Source organism: Silene latifolia, chromosome 10, assembly GCF_048544455.1.
Source record: "Silene latifolia isolate original U9 population chromosome 10, ASM4854445v1, whole genome shotgun sequence".
NCBI classification, from domain to species: domain Eukaryota; kingdom Viridiplantae; phylum Streptophyta; class Magnoliopsida; order Caryophyllales; family Caryophyllaceae; genus Silene; species Silene latifolia.
This window is the reverse complement of record NC_133535.1, coordinates 161684216-161696744: the sequence shown is the minus strand read 5'-3', so window position 1 is coordinate 161696744 and position 12529 is coordinate 161684216. Positions and strand designations below refer to the sequence as shown.

At 36.5% G+C, this 12529-nt stretch overlaps 1 protein-coding gene across 3 annotated transcripts in view; it reads right to left on the bottom strand.

The window, feature by feature from the left end:
• The window catches only part of LOC141606772 (receptor-like protein EIX2), a 144097-nt gene extending 132183 nt beyond the window's left edge, over positions 1–11914 (bottom strand). The window contains exons 1-4 of one of the 3 annotated variants that reach the window (XM_074426064.1): positions 11827–11914; positions 8926–9024; positions 6429–8082; positions 4642–6004 (exon numbers count right to left, since the gene is read on the bottom strand). In XM_074426064.1, the coding sequence (XP_074282165.1) occupies positions 4869–6004; positions 6429–7983 (2691 nt within the window). In that variant the 5' untranslated portion in view covers positions 7984–8082; positions 8926–9024; positions 11827–11914 and the 3' untranslated portion in view covers positions 4642–4868. Of the gene's footprint in view, positions 1–4641; positions 6005–6428; positions 8083–8925; positions 9025–11826 lie in introns of those variants that run through there. The other 2 variants (XM_074426063.1, XR_012526819.1) reach the window with 2 other exon arrangements.
• Between the last annotated feature and the right edge of the window lie 615 nt (positions 11915–12529).

The window sequence follows — 12529 nt, the reverse complement described above, 5'->3', positions numbered from 1 at the left end:
TTCCTAATCCTAGTGTAGTCGATGATCTCTTTCTGGTGAATAGAACCGTCTATTGATCATCGTGTCATCGACTTCTCAATTAATCATAGATTTTTCGGAGTTGGACATATATCATTGTTACTCCGTATATGTTTTTGTGACGAAGAGAAAAGAACATGGTGCTTCACACACTATAAGATAAGAGAGTTTCCCTTTGCATAGTCAAAGGAGCTTTCATCATAAAACCTATTGGCAATAAACATCGGCTTATTAAGAAATAAGTCCTCTCATGAATCAACTATCAGTGTGGGACTGTGACACTTACACCTAATACTCCGTATTATTATGGGTTAGTCAATCCACATCAAGTATTGTAAGAGAGAATTATGTATTGATGTCGAATTGTCGAGTGTTGTAAAAATCAATGCTGAGTAATAATTTCCGCATCTCTTAAAAATTCGCTAATATGTGATTATAATAATTCCAGCATATACACTGCATTTTCATTATTCTGAAAAAATTTGAGACTAGTGACGAAGAAGGAGTCAAATATTAAATTACGCGTCACGAATACTTCTACATGGTGACTGGAGAGTATAGTCCCAGTGTTTGACTACAAAGCTTGAAAACATGTAGTAGCACTGTGCTGTTGTCAAGTTGTGTAGCACACAAAGGTGGAATTCAATGCCAGGTAGAATACAATATAGCCTGACTAAAATTTCAATGCATCATAAATACAAATAACATCTCATTCATACCAACCCGTCCCAATCATTTGTTTAGCTATTCAGAGCAATGTAGCTATTTAATTCATACCTCTCTATCTATTGCAGCGTAGTTTGATTAATCCGTTCATTTTTCTAGGCATTGTGTTTTTAAAGTTGAATTCTCATTTCTAGTAAAAATTGGATGAAAGGTACAGTACACAATATAGCAGGACTACAATTTCCGTGCTCCATAGATATAAGAAATGAACGCAAAGCAGTTTATCCACACCAGATAACACAATCTAACATCTCCGGCAAAGCTATCTATTTAGAGCTATGACACCAGATAACACAATCTAACATCTCCGGCAAAGCTATTTAGAGCTATGGCACCAGATAACACAATCTAACATCTCTGGCATACCCATTTAGAGCTATGACACCCGATAACACAATCTAACATCTCCGGCAAAGCTATTTAGAGCTATGGCACCAGATAACACAATCTAACATCTCTGGCATACCCATTTAGAGCTATGACACCCGATAACACAATCTAACATCTCCGGCAAAGCTAGAGCTATGAAGCATGCAATTCATACCTCTTTATTTGTTTGGCGTAACTTGATGACAGCGGTGTTTATCCACCTTGAATGGCTATGTAAACCGACTTGGTCAAAAGGAGGCGGAATAATGGCACATAGAACTGTATCCAAAAGATTTCTTGATCAGAGATTACATCATAATCTTCCTTTACAAAGCTCAATAGCATTTCTTGAATTTTAATAACATATTGTTATATTTATAAAAGCAAATATGCATCATAAGTCAGGAATAAGACGGTCTCACATGTGAAATTATCATTTATTAAGTGTTTAATCATTCTAACCAATACTTTCAACAGAAAATTAACATGTATTTGTAACAAGGGTTTTTCTAAAATGTGCCCTAAGGGCACATGTTAATAATCTTAATATAATAAGATTGACAACCTTGTAACAAACATACATCAAAATCATTCTCAATCCTTCAATTAAAACAACTAATTGCAACATTAACTCCTCCATCACTTGCATAGTACTCCGTATTCCAATAACAAGTCAATTACATCAAAATTCAGTTCTTTGATGTTTATTTGAAGTGGGTATTTGGGAAATTACATCAAATAGGAAATTGTAAATTGGGGATTTGGAAAATGGAGGGTTTAACAGTAGAAAGTGATGATCACATTACAGAAATTGGTAAATACTCCGTAAAAACGTAGTAAGTTTAGGGAAATACTTACAGATTTTGGGAAAGTTCGCATCTTGATGATGATTATGATTCTGGGCATGCATGAAGAATGATTAGGTGGTATTTCACATTTTATGGTAATTTTTTACATTTTATTCGTTTTAAGTTTAGGGGTGGGTATAGGTTTGGAATGAATCGTAAAAATATGGGTTTTATAATTCATACCTCCAACCCATGAATCATGAGTATCAAATAATGAAACCGAAAACCATGAAAAACTCTTATTTTTTTTTCATTTATCTGATTAAATCTTTATTTCATGATTTTTCTATATAAAAAATAATTATTTTTAATGTTGTATTTTAGATTTTTTAAACTTTGATTGAGTTAAACTCCATTCAACCCAATACTGAAACAAACACAAGGTATCGATTATGATTCATGATTCCAAACTCATACCCACGCGCAAACCAAACATATCACCCGTCTATCTAAAATGAGAATTTGCAATAACCTAATTCATTGGTATTTTGGGTGAGATTTTAATTGAAAAATGAGTTTTTTTTTTTTAAATAATGATGAGATATAAAACATTTACCATTTCTTATTTGGAGGGATAATGTTATCGAATTGGTGTCCACGGATGACAAGATTTACGGTACCAAAGACTCAGTTACATCCTCTATATACTAAGAGAATAAGAATTCTCAATTATTTTTTCACCATAATATAATCTTATAATTAATTTCTAATTTTTTCATTAAACTTAAAATTATGATCTTTTAATTAAAATAAAATAAAATTGATATAAAACTATAACTATAAATTGCTAAATTTACACTGATGCAATAATTATTACTTTAGAAAATGCTTGACAAATGCTTACTATTAACTTCATGACAAAAAAATTCATTAGAATAATTGGAGAAAATTTATAAAATGAAATCCTTTGTTTTATGATAAAAAAAATATTTTTCATAACTTTATTCAATTTTTTGTGATTAGTATTCAATTTCAATTATATTTCAAATCAAAGTTAAATATTAAAAATTAATGAGGTACTAATTTAATTTAAAATTAATGAGTAATACCCTGAAAAATAAAAACTCTATAAAATGCATGCGCGGGATCTATACTAGTTCCAATTAAATATTTTTCCTAATTATTATTATATTGTTTCCAAATTCCGACATAAAATCAAAAGTTACAATATCTGATATGGCTTCCGATCGGGAGCCTGCTCCTACAACATGAGCCATTTGTCTAGTAATTTCCCACTCTACAGCATCCCAAAGTCCCGAGTTTCCCTTGCTGATGAACTCGTGCGCGCACAACAAACCCATTGTGATCCTGATTATGCATCAGAGTGCTCGTGTTTAACAACGGCGTGAAGTCCGTAGGATATGCAGTACAGAGTTCAAATCACATAATGCAGTAAAACAGAAGGAATACATACAAAAAAAGCGGCCGAATTTAGGAAAGGTAGAGAGAAGGGGAGGTAATTCTTAAATTATCAGGTAGAGAGAAGCGGCCGAAACAGATTTTCTTTCTCTACCTTTCCTAATTCTTAAATTATCAGACCGAGACGCTTCATCGCCTCACCATCTGTTTTGTTTGTTTCGCCGGAGAGGTAACCGTCCGGCGCCTAAAGCTCAATCTTCGTTTGTTTTTTTCAATTTCCATGTTTTAATCATCCTTCAGGTTTGATTTTAGTTCTATCGTCTGTTAATACTAATTTCTCCTCGTTTTTTCCTCTTTTTTTTTTTTTTTTTTTTTTTTTTGATGACGAGGGGTTGAATCCCCCCGGGCCCATGCATTCCCGCACCACCACATGGACCATGTAAGCCACCCCCCTTTGGGGGCTGCAGTGGCCAAGTGATCATCGCTCCAGCTGGTAGTCGAACCCGGGACCTCTCAACTCCTGCACTTCTGCAAGCTTCAAGGTTTAACCCGGCTACCACTGGACTAACACCACTTGGTTAAGGTTTTTCCTCTTTGGTTGTGTGTTTTGTCGGACTTCTCCTGGAGATTGTAAAGTGATGACCTAACTCCGTGGCAAACTAAGTTCATATCTTTATAAAGTAATAGTTACGTATAGATTTGGCAAAATCGACTCAACTTGACCGAACACGAATAACCCGACCCGTATTCAACTCGACACCCAAACTGAGGAACCTGAGATTGACCCGATCAATATGACCAACCCGAATGTTTATTATTGCAGACATTCCATCTCTAAATACTTTGATAACAAAAAGACACGAAAATGACTCAACCTGAATTAACACAGCCTGATCTTAATTTTGTTTAACCCGAAAATGACCCGACCCGATTGACCCGTTTGCTAGATCAAGTTACGTATAATAAGAGGCGGTTTTATGAAAATTCTATTGTAAAATCGGCTTATGTGTGTTGTCAAATTGGTTCCGGAATATGTAAAAGGAGATGCAATACTACTTGTTAGTAGGCCATATGAGTATATGACCAACAGACGCATTTGCATCTACAGCCAGAGCAAGTGCCCGCGACTTTCGCAATACAGGTTAGTAGGCATACAGAAACGAGATGTTCGTATTTCAGATGAACATCATCGACACATCTGTCTGTAACAGTGAGCCTTTCTTATCACCTACGCTGCTGCAAACTACAAACTGCCAGATTTATATTACCAAGTAAGGAATTATATGCCTGCCTATAACTCCAGGAATATTTTGAAGGGGCACGACCAGATTTATTGCTGTTAAAAAAACACTATGACAAAAAGAAATACATACAAATCGTTATTCATTGACAAACCCATTGTGATCCCAAACTACGACACCCAGACCACAACCTTAATCACCGATAATGGATACATCAACGTACTAGGAAGGTATACATTACATACAAATCATTAACAAGATCTATAATGCACCAGAGTCTTTTTGTGTATCGGAATTCATACCATCCTTATAAATTCTCATTGAACCTCCTCTTGAACCTGTTCACCCTCACTTTCACCGGCACATAAATTCTATCGCCAAGATCCTCTACATAGCGAAAATAAGCTTGTCTCCAACTCCTCTTTATCACCAGAGTTCCGACCACGCCCCAAAATCCGGTAGCAACACCTGACATTACGGCTAGGATGAACCACATCTTATCATATTTATCTTCTTTGTCAACATCATCTTTTCCGGCAGCATGCCTCGATGGCGAGTCAAATTCAGTGCAATTGTTCAGCAAAGGAAACCCACATAAACCAGAATTGTTCGCATAGATAGATGGGTCGTCAAGAGTTTGGAGTTGCCTACCCGCGGGAATTGGGCCATGTAGGTGGTTGTTGGACAAATTCAACTTGCTTAGCCATGATATGGAAGACAAACTCTGAGGTATAGTCCCTGAAAGATGGTTATTCGACAAGTCCAAAGATTCGACCTTCTTCAGGTTGCCTATATTTTCTGGAATGTAACCTGTTAGATGATTATATGACAAGTTCAACGCAAACAATGCGTATATGTTGGTGAGCTCCTCGGGTATTGTGCCTACTAAATAATTGCTTGAGAGGTCGATTATGGACTGACCCCCTATTGTTCCAGTGCTTACTTCAACAATTCCCTTGACAATTTCTATAATTTGTATATCCGGAGCATTAACGATTACTAGAATATAGTCAAATCCAATGGACCCTAGACAGCGAGGAATGTGCCCTGTCAAACGATTCTGGGCCAGTTCCAATACTAACAGAGACTTGACTTCGCAAAGTTGTGAGCGAATGGGCCCATCAAAATGATTTCCTCGTAGACTGAGGATTTGCAACGAAGTATTCGGCAGTACCTTTCCAAATTGTATCTCACCGGACAGCATGTTGTCACTGAGGTCAAGCATCCATAAGGAGTTCCAAATATTAAAAAGTGATGAACCATTATTTCCATCATAGATTTCCCCTGTTAGCTGATTAGAGGACAAATCTATCATTTCAACAGTTTCTAAATGGCCCAGCCATTTAGGTATTGTCCCGGTAAGCAAGTTGTCGTGAAGGTCCAGCCACCAGATGTTACAGCTATTATAAGGTCCATCACAAGCTATATGTTGTGGCAAGGATCCTATAAGAAAAGTTATTGTCAGAAAATTGTTCAGATAAATAAAATCACGAGTTAGCATGGTAATATTAATCTCAATATCTAACATGGTCAAAGGTGTATACCATATAATTTATATATCGGAAAATAATGGTGCGAAAAGGAGGTCACCATTTGAAACTCGAGTCGAGAGCTGAATATTAGGCTGGATGCACAATGGTGCCAAAAGGCAAGCCCAATGCAACAGTTTATCACGGCTTGTTTTTTTATACGGGTCCTGCTATAATATTAGGCTGGATAGGCCAACTATCGGCTTTTTGTTGAAAATTTTTATATATCTGAAAATGATGGTGCGAAAATTGAAACTTCTACGAATTTACCCAGCGTCCGTCACCTTTTATAAACCGATTTTTAGTATTATGGTTCAAAGAAAAGCTTGCAAAAGAACCTGTAAGTTGATTGCCTGAAAGATGTATCATTTGAAGAGAGCTCAAGTTCCATAGCCATCCGGGCAATTCTCCTGAGATGCCAGTATAGGAAAGATCCAAAAACGCAATCTGAGTTTGATTCTTTAACCATTGAGGAAACACCGTGTTTATCACACAAGAATGAACATTAAAAACTTGGAGTTGAAAAGGAGGTCGCCATTTGAAACTCGAGTCGAGATTGAGATTAAGATGGTTGAAATTCATATCCAAATACCACAATTTCGAGAGGTTACCAATGCCAAAGACAGTACCTTGGAGGGAGTTCGATGATATGTCAAGGACCTCTATCTGAGTTAAATGTCCTATAAAATCTGGAAACAATCCGCTCAATTTATTTTTGGGCAAATACAAAAACTTCAGACCTGACAAATTGACAAAAGATGCTGGAACTTGACCTATGAACTCATTGTATGAAAGATCGAGGTAATTTAAGTTTGTGAGTTGTCCAAGCGAAGACGGCAAACTACCATTCATCTTATTATAACCTAGATCAAGGTATTTCAAGTTTGTGAGTTGTCCCAATGAAGATGGCAAACTACCATTCATCTTATTAAGACTTAGATTAAGGTATTGTAACTCAAAAGCATCACAACCAGATAAACTCATAAAAGACTCTAAAATATCCCCTTGAGAAATATAATTTTTGGACAAATCCAAGTGTTTCAAGTTGCAAGGATTTCCCATAATTCCCATAACCCCACCTTCCACATAACTAAAGCCATTCAAACTCAAATCAAGTACTTCAAGGCGGGACAGGGCTCTAAGCCATTGCGGAACTGACCCGTTAAATTGGTTGTTACTGAGATAAAGGGATCGAAGGGAAACCATATTTTTAAGAACAGGCGGAAGAGAACCTTCAAAGCCATTCCACCGAAGATCAAGATGTTGGAGAGTGGGGAAAAATGAATTAGAAGTATTTGATATTAATGCCTCGGATAAATGCGAATTATGTAAAGCGCAATGAGTTAGGCTAAGTGCTGAAAGAGAAGGAAGTGCCATGAGAACTTTAAAAGTGTCGTGTGCTCGGGACAGGTTTTGGTTGCTAATGTAAAGAGACTGCAATTTTAAAAGACCAGATGCCCATCCTAAATCTTGACCATATAAAAGAGTGTGTTCAATGCAAGGATAAAAAACATGAAGATCAAGGTGTACCAGATTTGTGAGGTTGCCAAGTTGAGGGGGAAAGGGCCCAAAAAAGCCAGCTGAAGAAAGATTAAGATACCTTAAGTGCCTCAAAGATCCTATGAATTCTGGAATTTGACTTCCAGAAAAGTTGTTCCCGCTTAAGTCCAAGTGAGTTAGGAGCTTGAGGTCGAGCAAAGCCGGACTTACTCCAGAAGATACCATGGAAACTTCATAATCGGGCATACAAGTAATACCATTGGAATTATCGTCATAATAATGTGGCGGCTGACTGCGGAGATTCAACTTGATGACATTGTGAGTGACGTTGTCGCAGGTAACTCCGTGCCATTGACAACAATCTCCACCAATCCATGACGAAAGGTGGTTCATAGGATCTTCGGTGAAGCTGTGTTTGAACGTTAACAAAGCTTCTAGTTCATGCTTTTTGCACCTTATGAGGCCATGTACACATAGTGATGCATGGAACACCTGCCAAAGAACAATGACAAAAATAAAAAGGGATCTTCCCATCATAGGAAGGGAAAATCAATTCAAATTTTTTGTTTTAGTGGTTAAGAAAACTTGAGAAAAGAGAAAATATTAGCAAAGTTCACTGATAGTTCATCTGGTTTTGGGAAAAGAACATGTTGCTTTAAACTGTAAGAAAAGTTGAAAGTCTTCTGTCTTACTTAAACAAAAATTTATACTCCCAATTTTACGCTGCAAGATTCGGTATCAAATCTGCATTGACATTCATATGAGGCCATAGTCAAAGGTCTCCTCTTTGATAATTATAAAAAAACAGTAGCTCATTAAAAAAGGTGTAGACTTTAGGCCATGCTGAGAAGACCAATGAGGAGAAAATACAATGCTTTTTCTAGTAAATTTGAGTTAAAGCGGTGTCATGAAGACGGTACAAAGTCAAACGAGAAGTTATTTTAGGATGGAGGGAGAGTATATTTGATTATTTGCTAGTTGAAACAGGGTGTTAGCAAATACAATGGCTTTTCTAGCATTCTGAAGCGATCTTGAAATTAATAATAAAGTATATATGGTCTTTGGTCTTTGCTACTTGACAATTATCATGTGTTTGATTGCTAAGTTTTAAAGCATTTAATAATGTGCTATTGTGTAGTAGACAAAGTACACAGCAACAACATTGCCCCAATGCCTTAATGACTCCTGCAAATAGTGACGAAAACTTTGGTTCTTCGATTGTTTCATAAATAAAAATAAAATAAAAATAAACCAGTTTATCTATATTAAATAACTCAGTCTAACACCTCCTTCATACAATCATACATATTGAGCAATGAGGCATGCAATTCATACCTCTCTATCTATTGTGGCATAGTCCGATTAATCCAATAATTCTTCTCCCAATGTGAGTCTTGTATAAGATAGTCTCACATCAACGCACATGCAACCAACCTAAGTATTTATATAATCTTCATTTAGTTACATGGTTAATGGAATGGTTTCACATGTCAAACCGTCTCATAAAAGGTTTCGTGGAATTGGATTGCGCGTATCAACCAGCAACTGGATATGAGCTATTGTTGACAGCTTAACAATGTCTTGAAATTGATAACTAACCGAAGATAAAATAACTTTAGTTTAGGATTCCAAGCCTAATTTAGTTGTATATCTTCAAGAAATTTCAAGGGACTCGATTGTCATTCTCGTTCTAAGATGCCAAAAACAGACATACAATTTTAAAAAGGATTATTTCACATGAATAATCCATCATATTGCTGTCCCACCTATATTAATCCATCCTTTACATTATCTCACATTAATCCTACATATTCAACAACCTTCCCGTTTTACACCTAGGTGAAGGGCTACCTGTTAAGCATGTAAACCCTTGTTAAATGAACTAAAATTTCATTTTCTTACCTTCCTCTCTCTCACCTCTCCCTCTGCCGTCATCTTCATTCATTCTTCATCATTCATTAAACACAACATTCCATTAACATATTCTTCATTCTTCATCATTCATTAACATAATACAATATACACTTTAACATTTCATTAACAAAATTTTCATTCTTCACCAAAAACCCTTAACTTTTTTAGTCGAATTTGGGAAATTCGAAATTGGTGAAACCCAGAAAAATTCACCATTAATAGGAAATTGATTCGAAATTGATTAAAACCCACAAAAACCTTCATCAATTTGTTGTTTTCTTCAGATTTCGTGACGAGTTCCTCCATCTTCAGTACATCGCCAATTTCACAATCAATTTAGGGTTTTCTCAATTATAATTGGGGTTTTTAGGTAATTTCAGTGTTGAAGGGAATTTTTGACGGCTTTTCTCGCGCCAAAAACCCGATGAAATGTAATAAAAATGGTAACCAAATCTCTGAAATATTAGTCCAATTTGATACGGTTAAAAATGACGGTTCTATGGTAATTCTTTGTGTTTGGTGTCCGGTGATGGTGCTGCTATAAGGTGTTTGGGGATGGTTGTTTGGCGATGATTCTTGGTGTTTGTGGGTGTTGGTATTGGTGATTGTGTGGCGGGTTCAGTAGCTTGGTGGTTGTGTTTAGTAGTTGGCGATGGAGGACAAGAGGAGTATGTAGGGGATGAAGTAAATGAATAAGAAGAAGAAAGGCAGAATATAAAGGCAAAAAAAAATATGGACCGGAATTAGCAGGTCACTTAAGTGCAAATAAAGAAAGTCGTGGAATAGGTAGGATTAATATGAGATAATGTAAAGGATGGATTACTGTGAAATAATCCTTTTAAAAATGGCTTGACAAATAAATTTACCTTTTGCTTGTGATTGTTATTCCATTCAACAGCAAACTTAATAGACCTACATTTATCGTTTTTTTTCCGATAGGCCAATAGTGCTACCTCCAGCACTATTAGCCACCTCTAGCAAATAGCTTAGTAAATGGAACCTCTATAGTATCCTCGCTAGTGAAGTAACCATTCACGAGAGAACCAAAAGTGATATTATCCGGAGAAAGACCACTCCTAAGCATTTCGCCATACAATCTACAAGACCACTTTTAGTTGCGTTGTTAAACTGCTCATAGGATTTATCCGGTGAATGAACATTCGAAAACCCTTCAATCAATGAATTAACATTATACACACTCGGTTCAATTATCATTCTAATCATTTGTTCATAAAGCTCATAACCCTTTTTAGTTTTCCCTATTGAGCAACATCCAACAATCAAAACATTGAAAGTTACCTCATTCATATCATATTATTAATGAAGCACAATGCAACTCTCTAAATTCATATTGTTCTTCCACAAAAACATCATTTCATCCCTCAACCTCAAAGCTTCAACCATATTGCAATCCTTCACGCACGCAATGATCACCTCCGTAAATGTGCCTTGTGAAGGCACCCAACCCTTCTCTTTCATTTCCCTCAATAACTCACAAGCCCCATTCACATTACCATTCTTCGAAAATGCTCCAACTCCACAACCATACAAACAAGCATCCAATTCTAACCCCCTTTTCTTCGCCTTCTGAAAAACCTCCACAGCCTGCCACGGTTTCCCTTCTTTCAAACATGCTCTCATCATTAATCGTATCGTCTCACAATCACCAAAAACTCCTCCACCACACAACCTATCATACAACTCCCAAGCCAACTTAACTGAATTCATTCTAACCAACATTTTTAACAGAAAATTAACATGTAACAAGCATACATCCATACCATTCTCAACCATCCAATTAAAACAACTAACTGCATCATTAATTCTACGAGGACTCGCATAACAAATCAACAAATAATGAAAAACCCTTGAATCAATCGCAAAATTAAACATTGTTATAGCATCAGGGCATTGTTCAATTCCAACCAATTTTCTCAAATTATTTCTATCAACATCAAAACCAGTCAAAATATGAATCAAAACACATAAAGAATCGACATTAAAATTAAACTCAGTTTGTTTTTGGGCAGATTCATAGTATTCCAATGCAGATAAAGGTTGATTCTTTAACTTCAATAGCATATTTATTTCATCAAATTCAGAAGAAAGAACAGTTTTTTGATGATTTTCTGAAGTGGGTATTTGAGAAATTGCATCTTTTGCATCATTTTGAAGAGTTGGTTGATTATAAATAGGAGATTGTAAAATGGGGTTTTGATAAATTGAGGGTTTAACAGTCGAAAGTGATGATAGAATTACAGAAATTGGTTTATGTGTTGAGTTAGTTGAGTAATAACGTTGTAATTGTGAGGAAATACTTACTGATTTTGGGAAAGTACTCATCTTTAAGATGATGATGATGATGATGATGATGATGATGGCCTTCTGGAGTTTTGTGATTTTGTGAGCTTTGTTCTTGTTTGGAGATTTTGAGGATGACACGGCTAGAAGTCTATAGGCGGGCAGTTCGCAATCGGGGTCCCCCGGGTCTGTCATGAGTCGGGTCAAAGCGGGTGACTCATACCGTGTTCGGATTGTTTCGGATCGACAACGGGTTTGAGTTGGTTATTGTTCATATCGGGTTATTGTCGAATCAGGTCGTAATCGGGTGATCGTAGATCTGGCAAACGGGTCAAACAGATCGGGTACAAGTTGAGCCAATTCGGATCGGGTCAGTTATGGTCCGTCTTATTATCAGGTTAGTTCGGGTCAGATCGGGTTGTTTCGAGTGTTTTCCGGATATGTTGGTCACGTAATTTTCGGGTCTATCGGGTCGGATTATTTCGGGTTTGATTAAGAGAAAAAAAAGTATGTTTAGTGTTATTCCCTATATTTAGCACACGAATGGCAGACCCGAAAATGACACGTACTCTACTTAACCCAATCTGATCCTACCCATTCTTGCAAACACGCAAGTGACCCGATTTGAACTACACTTGACAAAACTGACCTGACTCAAATAACTCCGACCAGTAGACCTAGCAAATGAAATTGACAAAAATAACCCTGTAAATGGAGAATTACA